Below are 26,291 nucleotides of genomic sequence, written 5' to 3' on the forward strand. Positions count from 1 at the left end.
GAATATTAAAAAAGTTACTAATTAAGGCGAGCAGCAGGAGCGGAACTAGAGGGTTATTTGAATGATTATCCTTTGTAGTGCGGCGTCATTGGCCTCTGTATTTGAGACGAAAGTTTTGAATGTCAAATCCGTGATTATTTGTGGTCGACGAAGGTGAAAGATGCCGCATCGTAAAAAATGCGATGTCAAGGCTGTTGTTGTACCTTCTTTTACCCACCTTGAACGAATCATTATAAGCTCCATATTCGTCAGTTTCACTTGGCTTTATTTTTTCCGAAAGCTCATTTTTATTGATTGATTTATTTTTTAGACTTTGATACACCTCAGTATAACAGCTTTTGCTTGAGCAGATGCAGCCTTGCCATTCCTCGGTCTCCCTTTCCCCTTAGGGAGGGTAGTGTCGTCAGTGCACCTCATGCGGTGCAGTGTAGGCATTACTTAAAGGTTCTTTGCAGCGTGCCTTTGGCCCCTAGCTGCAACCCCTTTCATTCCTTTTACCGTACCTCCGTTCATATTCTCTTTCTTCCATCTGACTGTCCACCCTCTCCTAACAATTGATTCATAGTGCAACTGCGAGGTTTTCCTCCTGTTACACCTTTCAAACCTTTTCACTGTCAATTTCCGTTTCAGCGCCGAATGGCCTTAGTTGCTCCAGTGTTTGGCATTTATGCCTAAAATCTATAAATCAGTCAGTCAATCCATCGGTCTCCCTTAAGACTTAAAAAAGTCTCCTTCGAGCAATACTGCTTCCAGTGTGCTTGAAAGCTGTGTCATCTGACAAGCCTCTCCCTGTACCTCCATTATATCACAACACCACCACAACCACCACCATAACCACAGCCCCCTCTGACCTTCTGTTGGTGTCCTTCTGGCACTGTTTCGAAGGGAAGACTAATTTCGATGTCAAGAGTTGAGCCAATGCTCTACCTGCTGCCATTAGTGTAGCGCTTGCTGCTTACCTTGACGTGTTTGACTTTCAATTTCTCTAATTGCTCCCTAAGTACGCGAACGTAAGAAAAAAAAAATCGGAGAAAATGGGAGTGCTCAACTAATTTCTATATTCTATATATAGTAATATATATATATATATATATATATATATATATATATATATATATATATATATATATATATATATATATATATATATATATATATATATATATATATATATATATATATGTGTGTATATATATGTGTGTGTGTGTGTGTGTTGTGTGTGTATCATGAATTTGTTTGATTCATCGTTGCATATTGAAAATCCAGATGAAATTAGGTGATATGAATCAAGGAAAATTCAGATGTCTGAGTAAAATGTAAGAAAACTCAAACGAGGAGGCAGATTTCTTCGTTAACAGATTTGTTGCATATTTTAGAAAAACCCCATTCTTTATTTATAGAAGTTAATTAAAGTAAACTTTATAGTATGACATGATGAAAGTTTTCCGAAGCGTAAATGATGTGATCATTACACATAAAGGCCCCGTAGGCGGATAGTGCCGTCAGTGCACCTCGTGGTGCACTGTAGGCATTACCTAAGGGTCTTTGCAGCGTCCCTTCGGCCCCTAGCTGCAACTGCTTTCATTCCTTTTACCATACCTGCGTTCATATTCTCTTTCTTCCATCTTGCTGTCCACCCTCCCCTAACAATTAATTCATAGTGCAACTGCGAAGTTTTTCTACTGTTACGCCTTTCGAACTTTTACTGTCAGTTTCCGTTTCAGCGCTGAATGGCCTTAGTTGCCCAAGTGCTTAGTATGTATGCCTAAAATCTCTGCAATCAATCAATCAGTCAATCAATCAATCTATAATCATTACACATAAAGAGAAGCGTGTTTATTTAAAAAAATGTAACAAATGGTTGCCCTTAGAATTCAGCAGAAAACTTGCCCCGGTCAGCTTCTCCCGAAGGTGCATAATAATTAACGCCTTGGAGGGATTCGGTCGTAAGGAGGATACCAACTTGCTAACAGACTTTGGGGAGTGTTGGTACTGGAACCATTTATTTAGTTTCTTGACGTTTTCGCTTGTTAGATATCATGAAGCACCTCGGATAATCTATTCAAGCTGGATGAATTTTATGACGAATTAACTTTTGTATGTCGTACGACAGTTTCATTATACGACTTTCTGTGTTGCCCAAACCCCTTACTGGGTCTGCAGTGAATAACAATCTTTTCCAAAGGGATTCGTCGTTATGCCCAACGCATGGCTCTGTGTAAGTAGGCGTTAGATCAGGAATGCAACTAAGTCTTTGTAATAGATACGTTGTGTTTCTTTGGTCGCAGGGAAATCCCAGATTATACATTTTTTTAGTTGTCGGGCAGTTCCCGCATATGCGTTGTCTGTTGCAGTTGTTGAATTGAACCCTTTTCTATCTACTATATCTCTCGCGACTCTGTACTGTATTTCTAAAGTAGTTGGGTTATTGCCACAAGGGTGGTGTTGGCCTCTGAGGAAAGACACGTAAATGGCGGAGAAATATTCCTTCTTGTAGACAAGAAAGGGACTTGGGATGGGATGTAAAAAGTAATTATTAGTCTAGTTCAGACGATAGGTCGTAGTATCTCTAGACTCAAAGGACATGCGTCGTAGTCTCTCTAGACTCAAAGGACATGCGTCGTAGTATCTCTAGACTCAAAGGACATGCTCTGCAGAAGTTTTTGTTCTTAGTGTGTGGGGCTGGGAGCGATTGGAGAATGGTAGAGCCTAAGAAGATAACACAGCAGAAGGAAGTCGGGAACGAATGAAAAGGAAACAGAAAGCCACGCAACTACAGTAGGGCTGAGGGAACGCTGCATTACAAAGAACCTTCATTACAGTCATCTACAGTACAGCATGCCCATGCAAGTTACAAACCCCCGGGCAACCCCTCTCCCATCCCCTACTACAGGGAGACCATGTGGAGTGAATGGTTATTAGTTTCTGTAGAGCTCTAGTGGGAGAACATTCTCTTTAAATGTGAGGAAGAGTCATGGTAGCATATGACACTGAATAACTGCAGAAGTTAAAGAGAGAAATGATGATGGAGTAGCATAGATTATTGTTAATTCATTTTGAATAGTAATGAAATCGATAACATACAAGTTAATATTTCCTTTTTCACGCCACGTTTTCTTTGGTCTTGCACGTTAGACATACTGACTTACTACTGCTACTTGATGTCATGATCCTGCGAACAGTGTACCAGACAGGACAGTGGTGAATTTAAGAACGGTAACCATTTATATACATCTATTGCAAAAATGAAAATACCTGGTTCGCTCAAGTATATCTAAAAAGGCACAATTTTGTATCGCCGAGTTTCTGTTGATTTGCAAATCAGTTGATTATTCATTGTAAAAATATAGTGAAAAACATCATGAATCATGCTCAGTCTGGTCTGGTATATTTTTTATTACGATTTTCAGATTGAGATTCACTGTTAATAGCAGACAGATTTTGCTTTTTAGATTTTTTTCAAGGTTGAGACAGTTTCGGCAGGGAGGGGGTTGGAGGTGACGTAGAGGTAGTAGTAGTAGTGGTAGTAGTGGGTGGGGGAGGAGGGACTTACCTTTGAAACGGCTCCATCATTGCTGTAAAGTCTGGTTACTTGTTACCACAGTAAAGCAAGTAGTAAAAGTTGCTCGCAGACAGTGGCCAGTTATGTCGAAGTAGGAAATTTAAATGGAATGACCGGTTTTCGGTGAATAGGTAGATTAGAACAATTTTTTTTATCGGTGCAAATGATATATTTTAAACATGGCGCTTGAGATAAAAACTAGAATTAGCAACTTTCTGTAGAATGAGTGAGAATAATGTGTTTTAATTTGAATACTGGGGTATGTCTTCACGTAATCGGATTCAATATCATTTAGCCCTGAAAGATTTTTATTTCCACTAAGTGTTGTAGCCATTAATCATTGCCGTAAGTCGGCCCAGATACAGAAAAAGTTAAGTCGTTGTTCTTAAGACACATCCGTATTAAGAATTATTAGTATGGTATCATCAAAGACTCAGGGGACAAGTAGAAACCAGAATCAAGCTCTCCGTAGGGGGGTAGCGTCGTCAGTGCACCTCATGCGGTGCACTGTAGGCATTACTTAAAGTTCTTTGGGGCGTGCCTTCGGCCCCTAGCTGTAACCCCTTTCGTTCCTTTTACTGTACCTCCTTTCATATTCTCTTCCATCTTACTTTCCATAGTGCAACTGCGAGGTTTTCCTCCTGTTACACCTTTCAAACCTTTTACTGTCAATTTCCGTTTCAACGCTGAATGACCTTATAGGTCCCAGTGCTTGGACTTTGGCATGAATTCTATATTCCGTTCAGAATCAAACTGTACTTTCATTTATTTTTAAAATTAAATAGATATGTATAAAAACTATGCAAATATATCTGCCTTATTGCGCATGGTGGACAGAATTTTTCACATTTCCACTGAAAGCTTTTGTGTGTCTTATAAGTAGGCCTACTCTGACCACAATATAAGTATCATACTCATATAAGGTAAACGAAAACACCCAGTATTCTTTAGCGCACGAACAACCAGACAAACATTTCAGTAATGCCTACTGTAAGAACAAAGTGAAATACGTTTGCGTTTCAGCTGCAATTTGCCCAAAATTCTGATAGAAATATTCATACACTGCGCACCGTTGTGCAAGTAAATCCGGGTCACCGAAAATGCCACTTCATTGTGTATGAAAAGAAAAACTCAGACCCGGTCACGGAGTGTCTTTACCTTTCAGCAGCCCACTTAAAACGCCTCCTTTTACTTGACAGGAAATCGTCAGAAGTACCGTTGCATCTACACCAGAAATTCCAGGGCAGGAGCTCAGCCCTGGGGCCTGTTTACTGACCTCCTGACTTCCACGTTCCCACACATCTTCCCACGCCTCCACAAAGGCTCCCATGCACCGGATATACCGTAAATACTTTGTCGTTCCTATTCTCAGGGGCTTCTCGGCTATGCTCAGATGTCCCGGTAATCTGTCTAAGTGGGTAAGTATGCACGAGGGTAAGGTGGGAGTCTGGGCTTTTGTCTGCGAGTAGTAGGTTCTGTCAGTAATAAGCCATTGCTTAAAGAAAATTAGATTTAGAGACTGTAGCGTTATCTTCGTAACAGTCATCGCAGTTAAATGAAATACTATGAACAAAACAGACACATTAACAAAATTTACTATCATTATTATTTTCCAGAAAGAAGGAAGTTGTTTACACAGGCATTGAGTGGAGTAACCGAGCCGTATTCAGGAAAAAAAAAAATAGAACGACGATGACCGTTAACCATGAAATGTGTTTTTTTTTATGGCGAGGAAATGTTTTGTTTTGATATGACTGAAGTATCACACTATTAAATGTGTAGTGAAGTTTTAGGCCCAAACTGCTACTGAACGTGAAGAGGATCTCTTTAGATTTGCTGTATAAAAAAAGCTTGTAAATAGATATGATAATGCCGTGGTAATAACCTGAAACCAGAGCAGACGAAATTTATAAGACCTTTTGTTACTTTAATTTGCAAATATTTCTCAAGGGTAATTTTTCTTAGATTATTTTGATCAGTACTAGTTAGAAATAATTTGAATTGTTTTATTTTCAAACCGATTCCTTGAGTGATGACTTGCCTTTTGACAGACCAAATTAACCATCAAACTTGAAAGTCTGGCGAAGTTCACTTCTGATAATTCAGCTGATTTAGGACACACCGGTGCGATTTCATTCCCAAGTACGTGACGTTACGGGTTCCCCACATTAACTGCTCGGTATATCATCAACGTCGCCTCCAACGCCGTGTGACGCGAAGGGTCTCTTTAAAATTCCACCACTCGTGTGTTTCCCGTGCTTTGTCTTTACCGTTGAGTAAATAAGCAAATAAAATCTTAAGGAATTGACACCTTGTCTTAAGACTCCTCTGTCATGAGGGGAATTCGATGGACATTTTCGCCGATTTATAAATGACCGTCGCGAATACAGTAGTTTTTCACTCAAAGATTTGCTTGTTAATAATGATTAAATTGTCACCACTGAATTCCGTTGCAAATTTATTTATATGTCTGCAATCATAAATTAAAAAAAAAAAAATTTTCATTAACTGGAAAGCATGACTTAATTCTCCAAGAATAAGCCTTCACCGCAAAGCAAATGAACATTTTGGGAAGCGTCCAATCGTAAAACTTCTTGACGGGGCCTGTCCAGTCGAGTTGAGTCGAACATGATTGTAGCTGTAATTCGTGTTACAGCTCCTGGTAACTTTATGGTCTTATTATTTTCTTGCATTACTTCAAAGTGCTTTTATTTTGTTATTAAAGATAAGTTTTCTAAATGTTTTCGACACTAAGTTGTAGCATTTAATATATTGATTATTATATCGTTGTATGGTGAAAGTTCAGTTTTGTTTCAAATAACGGGTTTAAACCAGTTTCACACTGGGGCACACTCCACTACCATTTCAAGATTTGCATTACCAAGTATCATCTAGCGAGCTAGTTATTGTATGTTGTTCCTCGCGTTGTATTTTGCCTTAATGCGGTTTTGTAAAATACACCAGTAACAATAAGAGAAACGTTTGTCTTCACGCTTAACCCCAATATAAGTCATCCGAATTTCAGAATTACTGAACTATTTATATGATTAAGTGTGGTTTGCTTTGTTCTATAAGTGAAAGAGCTAGATTTTCATAGAACAGTATTTCTGTACGTTGAACCGTCAATTCCCTTGTCAGTTTTTACGTAAGACGTCTTAATTATCACCATGTTAAGGTGTAAAAGAAAAAAAAATTCCGAAGATTTGTATTATCATCATCATCATGCTGCGCTAGTGTGGGTGCAGCTCTTGTCAATACAACTGCAGGGTTGAACTTGGTACCGTTGTCAGCCGAGCTCAAGGCGGTTAGTTCTGAATGCTAATACAAAACCTCAGTTGAACTTAGCGGCAACCTGCCCGTGGCTGAACTGCAAGATCACACGTTCTGAATCTAATCCATCTTCAGCATTTCATTAAATCCTTTCTTGCTTACTCTGTATTTCTGGAGGGTATACGACCATATTTTAAACCGGAATATATTCTAGGCAATAGTAAATATACATTTTTCTTATAACAAAAATGTAGCTAATTTCAAATGTTTAACGTTTAAGTGTGTGGCTTATTTTGAGCAACCCAGTTTCCACTGTTTGAAGGTTTCGGTATTATAATTCCATATTACGCGGCAACCTTAGTTTTTCCTTGCAGGACTGGCCAGTTAAATAACATCATCTTCCATGTAAGTTTTGGAAGCCTGGAATGCATGGACAAATTTTTTTTTTTTCAAAAACCTAAGAATTTGTAGATGGTTTGAACAAAATTTTGCATGTATAATTTACAATAGTTTTGCATATTACTGTAATTCAGTACCTCAAGTCATTTAAACAAATTTGCTGTTATATACAGCTTTCAGCTATATGAACTATAAACTTAATTATAAAAGTATACTTTGTATTTTCTCGACACTTTCTGTATAAATACTTGTAACTTGCCTATTTTTCAGGTCCGAATCTTAGCCTTCAGGTACAGCAAGGCAAAGTTAAGACTGCCGTTCGTTTCAGCACTTGCATCTTTAAACAAAAAAAGTAACTGCTGTGTTTGGAAGCTTTTCTGCCGAATGTGGATTCATGAAGCAATTCAAGTACACATCAGACGTCCTCTGAAGCCGTATAGACAAGTTGTTCGTCTGTGTGCCCGGGACCTCGTTCCGCCAACCTAGTTGAGGAACTGATGGACAATCCTGGGCTGGCGCTGATTTTCTCTTTGGTTATCTAGCTGTATGAGAGTGTTTGGCATCATAAAGCTAGGTTACCAAAGTTAAGAACAGCACCTCTTCTACAGAGAAAAAGACCGAAGGAGCTGCTCTGCAGACAACTGCATCGTCTGGCCTTCTCAATGCTAATGAAAAAATAATGGAGTATACTACGTTGTATTACGTGTTGTAGATTGACCAAAGATTTGGATTATATCTGATATAGTTGTAAATTCCATTTGTTCTTCATCCCACAGCATGAATTACTGTTTTAAGCTTGCACGATCTATAAAAATCTGTTGCATATAAGATGTATCTGTTATACTGCATTATATATTGATTGAAAAATTGAGATTATCTGGAAATGAATGATTAAATATGACATATTAGTGTTAAGATTTTTTTAATATGTTTTGCTACAAACACCTGGAATATTGTTACAAGACGTGAATTATATAATAAAAGCATAATGTTATTTTCTTGATTTGTTTTTATGAGTTTACAGTATGCTGGGTATGATAACGTTAATGTGCATACTCCTGTTAAATTGATTTTTTATAAGTTCACTTCAACAAAACACATAAATTCTCTTAAAAGTCATTTATTGAGAGGTCTTGATGCAGTGCCTTATAGGACAGGCAACCGAACGAAAAAAAAAAAAAAAAAAAACTACTTCGGCTCATCAGGATCGAATGATTGTTACTGCGGCCGACGACCATCACACTGTGAGGCCTTTCGGGTCGCACGCCTAGGCAAGAGTGGAACTAAATGCGAAGGAAATAACTAAACCAGTTATTGAAAGAGGCAGTCGCCGAATTGAGCATTCTGTGGACTTTCGTTCCCCACAAGAAAATGGGAAATGCGAAGGTTTGGCCATGAGCTGCAAGTCTACCTAATTGGGACTTGCTTCATCGTCCCAGGAGAAATACAAACTGAATAATAAACAAGTACTGGAAATGCATACGACAGTGGTGGATCATTTAGAGAAAATGAAGTCTGGGCATGCATCAGAAGACTGAGGATGGGATTAGTCACAGCAGATCGGTTTAACGGAAGGCCGGAAAGCCAAAGGAAGAGCACGACTATCGCAATTTCAGGAAAATACAACCCACCGAAAATTTCTTAGTCATGACAACTGTCAGGTGAAAGTGAATAGGTAAAATTCTGCCAGACGAACTGGGTTAGGCCAAGTCCGAGATCGAGTTTTACAATTACGAAAGTTTAAATGAGCAGAGGAAAAAATGTAGCTGGTGATGTAGAAATACAGCCGCCTCTTTGACCCACTGCTGTTTCATAAGGCGGCAGATGGAAGACAAATAGCCTGGAGTTGGGCTTGCTTAGATACCGGACTAAACACAAGTCTGCACGATAAGACTAAAAGAGAAATTTAGCGAAACTTGCGTTCCGAGCAGTTAGGCAGTGATTACCGTTTGCGGTGAACAAACAACTATGATAGCATAAATGAAACTAATAAACAATACAGCCAAAACGTGAACAAATGTCACGGTACAAGGGAGTAAGGCCTGCTTGATGAGTTAAAAATACCTTGAAATGGAATGAGCAAAATGCTGTAACGTTGACCTTTTTAGGAGGAATAATTTTTGATAAGTGAGAGTAGATTTTCTCAATGGCCCACTAAACAATACTGGAACCAGACCAAGTCAGGGGACAAAGATTTCCAGTAACTTCAATGCTCATAAGTCATATAACTGAAAAGGCTTTGAGAGAAAAAAAAAAAAAAACTCAACTGTCCATGGAAGGGACTACAGAACAACCTTTCGTATCGACATTAAACCCTGTAATGAGGTCATTAAACGTAGTTATTCTGGTTAATCTTAAGCGAAAAAAAAATTTACAGCAATGACTACTATTTGTCAGTAATAATGCAGAGGAACACCAAAAAGATTCAGAAAAAAATCTACCGAACGGATGTCAATTTCTCAGAGACCAATATAAAAAAATATCCTCTAATTCTAGTTAGATTGAAATTTTTAGGGCGCAGAGTGAAAGAGAAAGTAAAAAGAAGCCAACCACAACTGCTGTGTTATTGTGAGATTTAGCGAGTGCGCTTAACCAGTTACAATAGGGATTAGTGAAAACGAAAGAGTGAATATCTGAACAGAAGGAATTCAGATAGCGGAAATAAAAGGTAAGGTACTGTTGTGTATACAGATGTGACATCCGGTGTAGGCAGGTAGGCTAAGCAAAGACATGGCGGACAGTGGTAAACAAGCTATTACTAAACTTGAGTCATAACTACTTCAAAAGGAAGACTGGTCAAACTTTCAGAAAGGCAAAAGAAATATCTTATAGAAAAAGTGTTGACTAATCAAATTTCACCGATAGATATAAGAATATTCAAAGATATGCGAAAGGGAAGACGAAACTAGGCTAGTAGACTTAGATTACCCAAGTCACACGAGTCAACAGGCAAGCAAAGAAGGGTTTGTGGAATAGGAATCAATAAGCCACGTTCACCCCAGAGAACATAGACATTAATGAGACACGTCTGTGTGAAATATGCCATGCTCAGTTAGGCCCAAAGCACGACAGTGCAGGGAGTTTTTTTTGTTCAATGCCTAAATGCAAAACCAGGAATGAATAAGGCATAAATGAAAGAACCATGAAACTATCTGAAAAAAAACATTAAAGGTGAAAAGTGCTATATTGGTTTTTCAGTAGATGATCTGAGGAGGTAAAAGAGAAATTTTAGAGAGTAAAAGTTAATGGTCACAACCAAAATGTAGCATAGAAAAATCAGGAGGATGTATGGAGGATGTAAATACAATAAAAAAGCAGCTTATAGGAAAGTCCAAGATCATCCAGAACCTAGAAAGGACGGTTGCTGATGGTATAAACGCTGGCATATGGCAGATTAAAACAAGGAAAAAAAAAACACTTTGCAGATGTACTGAAAATATCGGAGGTAGTCTACAGATCCTGCAGGGAAAAACATTAGAGGGTATAACTCAATACCTGATCGCAAGAGGTCAGCAGGTAACCATTTGAGTATCATAGATTATTTAAAAGCTTTAAATTAAAAACCCAGTTGTCGAAATGGGAGCAGAACTTTGGAAAAAATTAAGAAAGAAAAAAAGAGCCCATGGAGTTACCAAAAATCAAACCCTGTAGATGACGAAATGGCAGACAGCTCAACCTTGAACAAAACAAGGGTGAGGTTAGTAATACCAGAACGAACCAGAGTCCCAGACAAGAGGATACAAATATTAGAGATTCTATCGCGAAGGAAAGGTCAGGAAAGGAATTTTTTTTATTAAGAATGACTATAACTATACAAGAATTTAATAGTCATGGCAAAAGATTGGTAAAATTAGTCTATGTACTTCTACGAGAGATTATGTAAATTTGGCAAGTATTGTAGACAGAATCACAGAATTAGGTACCAACAAAGAGAATATATAAGGAAAAGAATGGGGCACGGATGTGGAAAACTGGAAGCTGGGTTTGAGAGGCGAATGGAGTAGATACACTAATGAGTCATGAGGAGAAGAAAGACCATCTTATAAATCCATGAGCCAAAATAGAATGAGGAGTGGAAGTGAGGAAAACTGTGTGAAGGTCTACAAAAATAGGAAAGCGTGCCCATTTATTCCTACCGCCTGACGTATCTGGCGTTGCAAAAGAACACAAAACTGGACAGTTATAAGCGCGAGAAGAAAATACTATTAGAAGTGGAACTGATATTTAGGAAAAAGAACATTGAAAGTATTACACCGACAATGAGGAAAAAGGGTTAGCAGTATTAAGAAGAAAAAACCGAATGTTAACTGTGTAATATATTATATAAATGCTAAAGGAATGAAGTCCACATTGGAATCACTGGAACAAATCACTGAAAATATGGACCCAGCAATAATAAACCAGACAGATAATGGAAGTGAATACCTACATCTAGAAATAAACTTGTACAGTGTTTTCCATGATGAAAATGTGAAGATGGAGGAGTATTAATAGGCATTCAAAACAATCAACAAGCTTTTCAGTAAAAATAAAAATAGAACGGGGACATCATGAGTCTTTGGGTCAATACTAACAATGGCAAGAGCAAGGTAAAATTTAAGGTTATATGTGCCCCACAGGAAGTGTAAGTGTAAAAACGAACTAATAAAAATGTAGCCTACTCAATAAAAGGAGAAATGTACAAAGCTGAGGGCAGTGAGGAGAAAGTCATGTCTGTGGGGTACTCTAACTGTAAAGTTGGCAAAGTTATCAGCCACAATGAGGATGAGGTTTCAGTGGGGGGAAAAGCACTATTGAAATCGATCAGGCATAATAAATCAAACTTATCAAAAAATCAAAGAAAGTGTATTGGCACATGCACTAGATTCCAAAATAACGAGTGAGTGAAGAAAGCATAATATAAGGAAGCGTTCTCAATGCTGAAAAAAAAAACAAACAAACAACCTGAAGACCAAACGCACCCTAGACCGACAACATGTAAACAATGTTAATTAAGAGCATGGGTAAAGAAATGGCTGAGAGCTTGGTACTCCTAGTAAGTGACACTCAAAAAGAGCTAAACGACGTTGAAGAATGGAAGATGAGAATGATGTCTGTATAAAAAAGATAACCAATTAGACCTTGAAAACGAAATACGAATATTCGTAACTATCATTGTAAGCAGATTAATTGAAAAGTGAGAATGGATATAACAAAGGAGAAAGCAGATTCCAGTGTGATGGACTGGATGGAAGGCCTACAGTAGATCACATGCTAACTCTCAATGCTTTATTTGATGATAAATGCTGTCTTAGGCACTTCAACATATATACTGTATATGGTTCGGAGGTACATATAAAGGCTTCGATAAACTGGATTTGCAATACTGTTTCAAAGAAATAGGAAAAATGATAGTGTGGAAATATGTGTGGCTTATTTAAAAGATAAAGAAAATGGCAAAGCAGTGACGAAGTGTTCAGCCGGCGAAACAGAAACGTAGGACAGGGAACGATATAATTTTCAAAGACCCGGGGCATATTTACAGACAGTGTGAACGGAATATCCAGAAAGAGCGTAACACTAATAAGAAAGATAGATAGAGAGTTCCTGATGTTTGTTGGTGACATGTTTCGCTACAGCAGAACGGGAGGAATAAACACTGCAGTCGGTAATTGTTGCAGTGCTCGTATAAGATAGAAGGAAGAGAACAGATCACATACGAACAAAAGTAGAAGCCTTTGAATAAGCATTGTAAAAGAATACGTATATCTAGGATAATTGTAGACAGAAAATGGCACAAAGGAAATGACTGTTAAGAAAAGAACTTGAAATGTATAGTGCATGTTTAAGAGAAACTAGAGGGCACGTAGACGTAAAGAAGTAGGAGTCATAGCATTAGAAGTAAGATAAAAGATATATGAAACATTTATGGTCCCAACATTATATTCTAACATGAGTAACATCTCTGAAAAAGACATGGAAAATTTAGAGAAAATACATCGTATTGGGACTTCCAACGGAATCTGGTATATGGCCCGAGGCCTACAGAAATATGTTTTTTTTTCATAACATAAAAAACTCTGAAGAGAAAAGATTAATAAAAGGAGTAATAGGGAATCCACTAAGAGCCCCCTACGGACAGTGTTGGGTAAAAAGCACTGTACCAATATACAGTAAATACAATATAGACATATAAGAAATGACACGATACAACAAAAAAGCATTGGAAATGGAATTAGCAAAGAAAATTAATGATGAAATTGAAATGACTTAGGAACAGAGGAGGAAAAAAATTGCAGAAGCTGAGATCAGTAGAAATTTTTAATAAGTATCAGTATATTAATTAAAGAACTGAAGAAAGGATGCTGGTATTATGATGAAGGCTAGACTTAATATGTTGGACCAGACGGCAAACTTTACTGGAAAATACAAGGATGAGGTGTGTGATCTCTGTGGAGCCGAGGAAAACAACACTAAACATGATTGTCTTGTAATTAATTAAAGAAAATAAAGAATCAGGACATAACCTTCGAGAGCCTAGAATCTCCCAACCGAAAAACTGGTGAATAAACAAGACTAGCAATGAGCGTAAAAAATGATGTTAGCTTAGGAAGTGCTGGCTGTTCAAACTAAGGGCATGGAAGAACCTTAGTAAAAGGGAGGTAAAAAGGTAAACATTATATGGTAAAGTATATACGAATTCGATAGACATACGCACGTAAGAGCTGAAAAACTTCATTCTTCATCCTGATTTTTCAGGGATACAGTTTAATTCAGGAGTCAAACTTAGTTTTTGTGTACCACATTAGTCTTGAGACTCCTTGGTTATACGGGAGCAGGTCGGCTCTTGGTCATCATTACTCCACATAACTCCAGTTAAGTTTGTGGCGGCTGCAGAATACCTCCGTTATTACTTCGTAGATAAAGTTTCTTCGAATGGCATCGACCTTCTGTCTATTTAATGGCTGTAGATAGTTGACTTTGTATTAGATAATTAGTTCGGATTTTTTTGTGTAGTGTTTTGAGCCTGTGTATATTATGTACATCAAGAATCTTTCTTGAGGTTAGGTTCAAAACAAAGTAAAAATAGCCTGTGGTAAGGTTGGTGTTGGTGGTTATCTAATGTTTATATTTTGATTCAACATCCACGACCTGGAGTCAGGATTGCGTAAAGTGTTGGTTGGATAAGTTAGGCCACTTAAATTGGACTTCCTCGAAACAGCGGGTGTTTGTAATACTATCCCTAACAGGTTGGACAGGTATTTATGGTATTTTAAATAGCCAAATTACGTTGTTGGCTGCATACACAAAAGTTTATCAAGAAATAACCCAGGTCTTAGGCTACCGGGATTGAATGCAGAGTAAAGTGTCAGAGCTAGTGTAGGCTTAGAGGGCATTTCTGTAGTAAGCATTTCAGAGGGAATATGACGAAAGGAATAGGCGAGGTCTAGGGAGGTATGGGTTGATTGGCCCGGGGAAGATCACATGGAATCTATGGCCCCTGGGGATATTAGTGGAAGGTAAATGATCAGGCTGTGGCACATTGCGTAATTCCCCCACGCGCTGAACACTTCCAGAAAATGCTTTTGAATGCGCCCCTGTCAGCATCAGTGAGACTTTGTGCCCCCTCTACTCAGCACGCCAAGACCTCTACGATCCTATCAAAGTAACTGTTTTCCGATTAATCTGAGGTTCATTAAGGTTTAGCCATGCACGGTGCTAACTTACCGGCCATGACGCTGTCGAATGTTTTACTTAAAACACCTTAAATGTAGACCAAGTGATGCTGTCTTGATATTTGCTGAGTCACTTGTGTAAACAAACTGCCTACTTCCTGTGTTAAATCTGCATAAAATTTGTACCCATAGACACTGATACCATTTCCTTTACTTCGGTGGTAAACGCTGGTGGCCTTCGGGCCGTGGATGGGGAACTCCAGCAAATTTTCGGGACGCCAGAGTGCTAGACATTTAAATAGTTAGGTAGCTAAACACCAGAATAAGGATATAAAGTTAGTAAATGTATTATGCGTTCATTATAATTCATCTGGAAATATTCGCTGTTGTTGGAACAAACCAGATTCCTGAGACATATTTCAACACTTTTGCTGTGAACATTACAATGTAGCTATTTTTCACGTTTTCCTATCATATTTTCTATTTATTAATATATAGTACATGCAGTGTAATATATATATTACACACATAGTGTAAGTTTTGTCAAATATAATGGAGTTTTAAGTAATAATTTTGGATGTAAAACCTTTACTGTATTTCAGTCCTGTATTTTGACATCATGGCAACTTGACTCTCATACAAATTCTAGATGAGTTGTCATACTCAACTTTCTTGCATTTTTGCCATAGTGGTTATATTCATATGCACACATTACATGTGTGAGAACTTTACATAGTAATATGGACTTAAATCAATGAGAAGTCCTAACAACAAAATACTACATTTTTATCATGAACAATTCACTAATGCGTTGTCCGTCCTCGGATGTTTGTGGCAGCCAGATGTACAATGAGGCTGGAAAATTGTTCCCGCCATAGTTTTGCTACTTTGATGGAGAAAAGTGCTGTAAACAACCATTCTCATATATTTTAAGTGGTATTTTGAGTAAATTAAGAACAAAATTTGTATAATTACGATCAAGTAAGCACTGTGGAGCTTCAGTTGTGATGTCAGTAAGGATTTAAGGTAAAAATGCATTTCAGTTCAACCACATGACAGATGGGGATTCTATGTCTCATACTTTCACTAGTATAGGCAACAAAATGTTGTTTTATCGTGCTGATTACAACTAAAATCATGAGTGATATCGATAAACATTACATATATACGTAATTAGTGTTCAGTACACCATTAAATGAGCGCTGGGAAGGAAGTGTCCAAGTGCCTTTCAGGGTACATCAGCTTTTGGGGGGATGCCATATTGGATTCAAAATTGCTATGAACACTTATTTTATGAGCACTTTACATGCTTATTTTAGTTCATATGGCAGTTTCCTATAACTCATTTTGAACAATATTGAGAAGGGTTTAGGCTATATGATGCAGTGCAGGTGAGACAACCTGAAAAATTTACTGAAATTTGAGAAATTTACAATTTTTGTTTGTTTTTACACAAAATATCCATGGGATGCCTTGTTCAGTACCAACCCCTCGAGGATGAATGTAAAAACAAAGTATGTAAATTTCTCAAGTTATCTCACCTTTACTGCATCATATACACCATTTCTTTATTGTTTAGTCAAAAAATTTCCTAAATAAACAATAATTCCATGCAGAGCTCTCCCATACAATTACCGCACAAGTTATATTACCTGCTCATTTATTCAGTCAGAATTTGGTTACCTTTTGTGTAATTTTTCCAGTCATCACTGATTTCAATGTTATCCAGGGATTGCTTTGTTTTTTAGTTCTATGTATGCCTGCAAAACTGGCTGGCTTGCCGATCACTAAGGGTGTGGTTTAGCTCTTCACAGAGATACGTTAGCCTTGGCTTTCACTGCAGTCCTCAAATGGATATTTCAACGGGTAGGTTACAGCCCCTTCCCCCTGCCAAGTCAGGGCACAGTGCTGTAGGATAGAGCCAATTAGGCTATTGGAAGGTTAGGTTAGGATGCATCCATGTTGAAATAAGCTTTTGATCTAATTTTAAGCAGGTCATGTTATCACACTGGGGGGTCAAGGGAACTGAAGACCCCCTGGTAGCCTCTGCCCCCCAGCCAGTTCAGGTTATGATGCTTTAGGATAGGTTGCAATACATCTTTGAGGTTAATATCGTGTTGAATGAGATTGAAGCCACTGCTGATGCTGGTGTTCAAATGAGCTGGAGTAAGGTTGCATAGTACAATGACAGGTTAGTGTGTGATCTTCCTTGCAGATTGTTGGACAAGTATTTTTTTTTTTTGCGGGTACTTTTTGGTATATATCCATTTCTGTTTTAGCTCATAACTTAAAAAGCAAAGGTATTACTGTTTTTTGTTAAATTTTCATATCTAAACAATACAAAATGATGATTTAACAGTTACTACTCTATTATCTTCTTCAAGCAACACCTGTCTGCTTATTGACATTCATGCCTCAACAGGCAACAGCTTAGGTCTGGGCTAGGCTAGCTTCCAGCAGGAGGAAGGGAAGGTAGTCTATTATAGGCTACATTTCACCAGAACAACTGCAAACAATCTAGGCCATATCTTTCTGTTATGTTCAGTGGTTCATTCTGACTTTTATACTAAATGGTGCACTATTTGAAAATGAGGTGATAGATATGATTTCAGATTCATTATCACCATTGCCTCCAGTGCTGCATGACACTAAGGGTGCCTGTGAAATTCTGTTGCTTGGTCTTTCTGTATGCCATCTTCCAATTCTTCTTGTGCCTACAGGAGCCCAGTTGACAGTGTCATGTGCTGTTCTACTAGGGGTTGTGAGAATAAAATGTCCAAGCCATCTCAGTCTCATTTCATCATTATTTTAAAAATGTCTGAATATAATTTCCCTTCTATAATTTCCCTTATGGTATAATCTCAACTCTCTTTAAATTCCCTTATGGTACCATCTTTAACTTATGTTAATTTTCCTTTTGGTATTATCTGTAACTCAGTTTTGCTATCTGACTCATAGTATTCTTAAGTTTCATTTTCTAGTCGATATAATCTTTTAGATACAGTATAGCCTAGTTTCATTATCATGCCATGATTCATGTCCATATGAAAATATGTCTAAAGATCATATGAGACCCTTGTATGCAGATTGTTAGTTTGATTTCCAAATCTTATTCATCCTGAAAATTGTATTTGCCCCTTTTTGGTCTTTCACAAAATTTTAGCTCATGAGAACTTGTACTGAATATTTTTTTAACTTGAACATATTTGAAAGATTCAGCCTCAACAATTATTTCTCCATATAATGTTATTTTGTCCCTTTGTGCATATCAATCTGCATATTTAAAATCTGTAAACTTCCTATCATTACTCCAATCTAAGTTATCTCTTCCATCACTGACCACAATTTTCATAATAAAATCTATGAGAAGGGCAAAAGACAAAGTTTAAATAACATTGTCTTTTAGCACACCAGTATTTACTGCAAATTCACTTGACAAGATTCCATTGTTGTTAATTTGCATGTATTTACTCATGGATAAGTTCAGTTAACTTTATATTTTTAATAGGATTGTCATAGAGATGGAAGGCCATGTATAAAATTGGTCAGTGGACACTATCAAATACTGTACCTTCTTTTAGTCATCAGTAAAGCTATCAGAAGGGAATTTTTTTTATATTACAGTGCTGTGCATTGTCTTAATGTAAGTAGGCTATTTGATCTTTGCAACTCCTGGCTTTTCTAAAACCAGCTTGTTCATCTCTTATGTTTTTATCAGTTTCTTTCTCCAGCCTATTTAGAGTAAGCCTACTAAATATTTTCTTTTCAACTGATGTAAATGCATTGCCTGTATAGTTACCACATTCTGTCAGGTCACCTTTCTTTGGTACCTTTGCAGTGACTTGCAGTTCCATATCATCAGACGTTTCTTCATTCCATATTTTGCAAAACGGTCTGGTTAGTGTATGAGGTGTCATTTCAGCTTCAACTAAAATCATCTTTGTAATGATTCTGTCATAACTTGATGTTTTCTATCACCAAAATTTCTTTGTTACTGACTCCACCTCAGGTTTCCTTCAATTCCTAGTATGCATATCTATCATATTATCCCCATCACTTTTATCCATGACCTCCTAAAAATGTTCTGTTCAGTATTGCTGTTCTTCTTCTGTTGTCATTATTAATCCATTTCCTCATTTTGACAGGTATTTTCATCTTTTTCTTTTCACCAATAGATGTTTCATCAATGATTATGTAGGCTACTTTAACACCAGTGCCACTCCCTGAATACATGGCTTTGTCAACATCATAAGCCCTTTTATTCAACTATCCACTCTTGTCTCAAGAATGTTTGTCCAGGTATTCTCTCTTGCCTCTTCTTGACCTATAAGTTCACTAAAACATCTAGACATAGCACTTCACATGTTCTACATTGATTCACCTCTTCCCTGAAATTTGTCTTTATGTAACTTTTGCTTATTCTATCTTTTATTGTATCTTAGGTCTCATTCAATATCCAAGGTTTCTCTCTTGTTACCTCTTATCCCAGTACTTTTCCAGTAGATTAATATACATTCTTGATGCCAAACCAATACTCACTCATTGTCTTCTCATCAGGTGTGTTTTCTAGGACTGCAAATCTGTTTTGACATTCAGCTGCAAAAGCTTCCCAACTTTCTTCAAAGTTTTACTGCATTAGACCTAGATACTTTGTTATTTTCGTTTGGTGCTTTTAATTTCATCTTCAGGTGTGGCAAAGACAAGCTGGTGGTCACGGCCAACATGTGCTCTTCTGTATCTCCTAACATTCCTCAATGCTCTTTTTCTCTCTGTTTATGGCTGTGATCTATCTGGTTTCTTTGACTGCCATCATGAGATGTCCAGGTGTATTTGTAGATGTCTTTGTTTTAAGTACCAAATTATTTGTAGTACAAAAATTTACTAATTGCACCCCATTTTTGTTTTTAGTCTCTCCCAGACCTCTTTCTCCCCATAGCATTCCTCCATACCTTTGTTGTTACTGCCAACTTTCACATTCCATATCACCAACAACAGTTCTTATATCTATTTCTAGTAATTCATACATAACATTCTGCACTTCTTGACAAAGTTCAGCTTTTATTTTGCCATAGACATCATTCGTTCCATGTGTTCTTTCTGAGTATACACATTACCTCCATCCATTCCCTTTTCCTATTCCTTCGCACTGTTTCACAAACAGCTAGGAAGTTCAGTCCATTTCTTTCTGAGTTCATTTTTACCATTTTCTATCATTCCAGTTTGATTCAAGGTTCTTAACTTCCAGTATCATATTTTCAGCTTATCCTTAGTTTTTTTTAAACTGAGGTCTTTAGCATCCCCTTATGCTTGGACTGGGCTGTTTTTAAATTGTTCTTTGTAGTTTGCACTTCTAGCTAGCTCAGGCCAGTGACCCCTGCCATTGCCTAAGGGCTTTTAACGAAGGTCATCTGTCAGGTGTTCTGAGTAATACAAAAAGACAAAGCACTCAATGCCTTAGTCCTATCCATCATTCTGCTGCCAATAATTTCTGGTGTTGCTCTTGAGCAAGTCCATACTTTTTGACTATGGTTCTAGCTGTTACCTTAAGAGGTGTTAACTTACAGGGCAGCAAGTACTCATACCCTGAGATCAGGGCCCTAATCCTGGTACTAACAGTTGGGCCAACTGATCATTTATATTCATATTTGCAACAGATTTGTAGGTAATGTAGGAATCATGGAATTTTTCTTTTTTTACTGGTTACTTTGTGCTTTATACATTTATAACTATTATTGTAGGTGCAAACCAACCATTTTTATGTTTTCCCCTTACCCTGTTTCTAACAGTTAAGAGTGACCTTAGTTAGAAACCAAGGTTTTTGGTTGGGGGAAAACCAGATGCCAATGCAATGCATAAGTTGGGAGGGTAGGATACTCATAAATCACATAGGTCATACATGTCAACAGTACCATTCAGCAAGAAGGGTATAAAGCATCAAAATGTAATAAGGACAGGTTCAGGGATGCATCTAACCCCAGCCTTCCTTAACCTAACCACCTAAAGAGGCCAGGTCCTTACCTGGTTGGGGATGCTTCACCCCCTTAGATCCCTTCCACCCCCAAGCCCAACCTGACCTAGAGCACTGTAAAAGTCATAGAATAAAGTATAACTGTGAATCCTATCCTAACCTTCCCTTTGGTGCTGAATCCTTCTTGGCAGGGCTGTGGATCCTCCCATCCAAATCTGACCAAGAGCACCATAATTCATGGCATAGGGCATATTCCTTACCTGGAGTTTGAGATTGCCAGGTAAGCTAGTTTTAGGATTGTTTTCCTACTTAATTGAATTAGCTTAGCCAAAGTAAGTAATTACAGTGCTTATATCTATGCTTGCATAGCTATTAAAACTGTTGCACATAGCCTCACTAGACATAAGCCTTTTATCTAGAAGTGCTTTGATACCAGCACATTCAAGGCTCTTGCCAGGCTGGGAGGGACCAACATAACAGGCAGGTACAACTACTTCATTTGTGAATTCATGAGTACAAACAGTACTTTAGATCAAGAAATCCACTAATCAAGGAATTTGGTGTGAGGATTATACAACAAATAAACCAATTACTGTATACAGTATATTTATAGAATAATATTGCAAAGCACAATCTGTACTGTACTAGACTGTTCTTATAAAAGAATGCATAATATAATTCTTGATTAGGTATGCTGATTGGTGTGCCCCTAGTAGATGAATTGTCTCCCTCTGCATTTTTGCTACATTTCCTGCATCGCAGTGCTGAAAAATGCACTTACTCCACAGTTTGAGAGAAGACGGCACTTAATTATGTGAGACACAGTAAACAGTGAATATGTGGGGGTGTCAAAGTAGAGGAATAACTAAATACGAAAAGAGTGGTTTCAGAATGGTGGGAGATCCTCCTTAACTTTTTGTAAAATCCAAAAACACATTCTTTTAATGTGAAGTGTCACTAATTAGCTTCCATCTAGCCCAGAAATTTGCAGTATTACATAAATTCAGCGGCTATCAAGAAATACAGGGTTTGATGGCAAATTTGGGTCATATTTTGCAAACTATGAATAGTATGAACTTTTCAAGAGGTGAATACAAATAATTTTCATTTTACTGTTTACTGAATTTTTTATGGTTACATTCTTACTAGTAACACACTATGCTTTGTTGTACCCAGATATGAAATATGGTACATAGATTAATGCGGCAAAATGTTAATTAGAAGTATATTGGCTAAAGGCATTAGTTAAAAAGATTTTGCTTCTTAAATAGGTCTAGGTAAAATCTTATTTCTAAAGAAGTCAAGGTAGTTTATTTAATTTTAGATTAGGTAACATTTTTTTAGCATAACTGATAATGTTTTAGCATGTTTATGTATGTTGAAATTATAGCATTGATGGTATCATGAATAGATCACTGTGGCTTTTGATTAGTAAAGAGAAATTCAGTGTTGCAGGATGATTTACAAGGTAACTAGCTGGAATTTGGCAAATGCAGTTAGTCATGGAAGCAGTAAAAAAAAAAAAAAAAAAAAAATAGATCATGGTAAAGCTCTGGGAGCCAGTTGGGATATGCATGAGAGGATTCAGTCATGGTGATAGTCAAGAAAGCAGAATTATGACATAATACGAGCTACATATGTTTAGGGAATGATGCAGCCACAAAAAAGCAGCACTTGATTCATTAGTAATGCAGACAGAGGGCATGCATAACAGGTCACCACTGTACAGTACTAGTGTGTTTTGTGGCAAGCTGTATGCCTGTGATTGTGCACATATTCAAGATGTTCTTGGTTCTTACAAGATTCCAGATGTGTGTGTGTGTGTGTTTGTGTGTGTGTGTGTTCAATATAACACGTGAGCATTTGTCTGTCGCCCTATCAGTTTGACTTTAGCCAACCGTCTGAGAGTCTGCAGGAAAGTTGACCATGGTTTGGAAAGTGCGTGTTCCTCTCACAAATCAACTTTGGCTTGTGGTTCTCTGTTGTCCAGCAGATTGAGCAAGTTACTTTCCTTCTGTTGACACACACAAGTAGTTTTACATACCAAAGGACACAAAGACTACTGTATTACCCTTTGGACTACAGTACTTGTCTGTATGTGGAATGACAAATGACCTCCCTAGGAGAGACTTAAAGAGCTTCAGATGTTAGCAAACTTTCTTACTTGTGGTTCAAGATTTATCAGGTACAGTGACTTAGGCTCCTTCAATCTTGCTTGCATCCCTATGCCAGATTGTATTGGAGGTCACAAGGAGTCATTGATACCATGTTTATTAACGTGGCTGACCCCATTGCATTTCTGAGTGGAGATTCAACTTGCCAATTAGTTGTGGCACTATCCTCCTACCTAAGAAGTGAGACATAAAAGGTGATGGGTCCTATTTCTGTAAGAAAAAATATCAAGTTTTAAAAGTAAATATATTTTTCATAGGTATACAAGCCCAAGATTTTTATCATAATCCCACCTCAGTTACCCCACATAGTCTTTAAAGCTTAAGAAAAAAACGCTGGTTTATGGCAGGTAAGTGGCGAACTCCCTCACTTACCTGCCTACCACCAATTATCCACCATGATTACAATATTTAAGGATCATTTCCAGCTCGTGCAGTCTCTGGCAAGGTCCTGTATGATATTTTTTCTACTCTGGACTTTGTTGCCAAGATTCAGCTCACCTCCTAGGTGATGGTGATCTCTGTCTGGTAAGGGCAAGGTTTAGGCACATGAAATCAGGGCACTGATTACTATGTTACTTTCATCATCCACTGGGCATAGATTTTCCTAGGCAATGTTAATGTTATGCCATGAATTATGTGGTAGCATACCTCCATACTTTTCAGATATTGACATAATACAAAGCTAAATCTCCTTTTCACAAACAGGATTGCAGTCCATCACTCGACTTCTTGTTGATCCTTGGAATAGTGTTTATGACACCTCTGTCATCATTGGCACTTCTCAGTTCTTCCAGGTTGCACAGTGGTGTCTGTGGAGGTACTGGTTCTGCTTCCTCCTGCCTAAGTTGCTGTGTAGAATATGTAGAAGTACTGAGTTTGAAAAGAAACAAATTAAACTCATAACTTTACAATTACTGCACCTTTTGAGCCATACATTTCTGTTACATGGTTTTTGGACAATACAGGTGAGGTGGGTTTTTCTGTAGGACCTTGGAGAGTTTCTGTTTTCTTCTTGGATTGGAGTGCACTAATAGGTTATGTGAAATTAATGGTTTTGTATTGAAGGAAAAATTTATTTTATAAAAAATCAAATTTGGACTTTCATTTCTCTTCTCTCCATTTCACTCTTCCACTTTTAAACATTTCTTGATTTTTACATTCTTCTGCAGTTAATAATAGGTTATCTGTTTATAGCAGCTCTTAGGACCTTCCTTTGTGCCCTCCTTTTTTAGCTTCTTCTATTGCTGTGATGAACAGCAAAGAGCTAAGCAGATCTTTAATGGTTGCCAGCATTAATCTCAAGTTTTTCTGGGACACATGCCACCGTTTTCATTCTAGGGTATTTGATATAATACAGTAATGCCAGTGGCTCTCTGGAGTCTTTCTGGTACCCTCCTCCAACAGTATTTTGTCTAATGTGTTCTCAAGATCCACAAACATATGGTATAATCTCTTCCTCTTCACATATTTTTCCTGCAGTTGCAACTCTGATAAGAACTATGGGTGTTGTAAAGCCAGACTGACAGTTATTCAGTTTAAACTTTTTTTAAGCATTTTCTCAAGCACCTCCTTCAGTATTTTCATAGCAAACTCAAGCAGTCTTGTTCCTGTATTATTTTCACATGGATCATTCCCTTTTCATTACAGTTTGTTCTTATCCCCTTATTTGTGAGGTTTTCATAGTCTGGTCAGCTCGTCAGTAGCCAGTTGTCAGCTGTCCACCTACATATTGAGTGCCTTTTTAATACCGTCAGATGCTATAATCCCTATTGTTCCCTGTTATGATAACAGCCTTTAGCTGGCATTCATAATTGAGATTTTCAAAGTACTGTGTCAGTCATTTTGGTATATATATTTCTTTTCAACTTTGTCATTTCTATCTTTTTTATACTTTGTTCCTATTATCTTTTGTATCTTTTTTTTGTAGCCCTTTTTGCTAACCTTAACAGTCTTTCTTTTTTTTTTCTTTTTGCTGAGTTGAGATTCTTCACATTTTACTGGTACTAAAATTATACTATGGCATTCTTCAAACTTAACTGCTGCCAAATAATCCATTGTAATTCATTTCATAATTTATACATTGCAAAATATTTGGCCAGCAGATGTAATGTTTTCATATTTCTAAGCATATGAAATTGCTGCGAATTTGTTTTAAAATTCATTTTAAAGACAACTTATTCAATTTCATAGCCACTCTTGGCTTATTTATTCAATTTGCAAAATGGATAAAAATTATGGTAAGTTTAATAAATTCTGTATGGTATTTTATATCTTGGTGTTTCTCTTTCAGAAAAGGATGAGCTTCAGCTACGTGAATCGCTTGATAAGGTCCACATATTCACATAATGGGAATTTTAAGAGGCTGTATATTACAAGACAAAAGGAAACCCCATTTAGAAGTCTACATGCTAACAGCATAACAAAGAATTTTAATGAGCAAGAACATAAAAATTTCTTTAATTGCCAAGCAGGCACACCATCATGTCTCTTGAAGAGAAACATAACTACTGTTGTGAATAATGCTGAAGAACCAGGATTTCTTAGACGTATGGTAAAGAAAATGGGATGGCTGGATCATTCTAGAAGTGTAAGTACTTTGTGCAGATATCAAGCAAATTAGCTTATGTTTGTAGTAATGATTGTACTGTGCAAGTTAATCAACACAAGTGGTCAATTTTTAGTGCTGAAAATTATCAGTTTTGTATGTGAAGTTGTCAATACTTTTTCTTACAATTTTCATTTAGCACACTTACGATACAGTATATATTTTCTACATAATATTTATTAAAATGTTTTTGTGTGTGGATGTGGGGTGTTATTTTTTGTGTAGGATCCCATACACTTAATTAACTGTTTCCTGTTGGCATTTATGATCAACAATGAGCCACCATGTGGAAGGATAAGTGTGGTCACCCAGCTCTCCATTGCTTATGGTAGTCCGTCAGAGTCCTTGGTTGTAGTACTGTCTTTTCTGCATGAAAGCAGCAGGCAAAATTGTTATGAATGCATGTGTTGGTGAAGGTGAGTGCTCAGAAGGTTTTAACTCACAACCTGGTCCTAAGTTCAGGTACATGTGAATTTGTGACAGTTTTGACAGTTTCACCCCCTTGCTAACTGTAATTTTGCACTCTGCCTTTTCTGTATCCCTTTTGTATGCTTTAGTAGATTTTAGTTGTTACTAAATTTTAGATTTTAGTTGTTACTAAATTTTTCTTATTTTCTTGTCATTGTCTTATTTTACATGGTTTTACTGTTGGGAGTTA

At 37.3% G+C, this 26,291-nt stretch overlaps 1 protein-coding gene across 28 annotated transcripts in view; it reads left to right on the forward strand.

The window, feature by feature from the left end:
• The first annotated feature begins 9,877 nt into the window (after positions 1 to 9,877).
• The window catches only part of Uqcc1 (Ubiquinol-cytochrome c reductase complex assembly factor 1), a 32,299-nt gene continuing 15,885 nt past the window's right edge, over positions 9,878 to 26,291 (forward strand). For 5 of the 28 annotated variants that reach the window (XR_010852129.1, XR_010852131.1, XR_010852130.1 and 2 more), the window contains exons 1-2: positions 14,091 to 14,177; positions 25,319 to 25,615. Coding sequence is in view for 14 of the 28 variants with exons in the window: in XM_067098931.1 (XP_066955032.1) it covers positions 14,172 to 14,177; positions 25,319 to 25,615 (303 nt within the window). In the remaining 14 variants the exon portion in view is untranslated. Of the gene's footprint in view, positions 9,900 to 13,798; positions 13,881 to 14,021; positions 14,178 to 14,317; positions 14,470 to 16,634; positions 16,753 to 16,877; positions 17,078 to 23,738; positions 23,846 to 25,318; positions 25,616 to 26,291 lie in introns of those variants that run through there. The other 23 variants (XR_010852132.1, XR_010852141.1, XM_067098938.1 and 20 more) reach the window with 18 other exon arrangements.

The sequence above is a fragment of the Macrobrachium rosenbergii genome, chromosome 55 (genome assembly GCF_040412425.1).
Source record: "Macrobrachium rosenbergii isolate ZJJX-2024 chromosome 55, ASM4041242v1, whole genome shotgun sequence".
Classification (NCBI taxonomy): Eukaryota; Metazoa; Arthropoda; class Malacostraca; order Decapoda; family Palaemonidae; genus Macrobrachium; species Macrobrachium rosenbergii.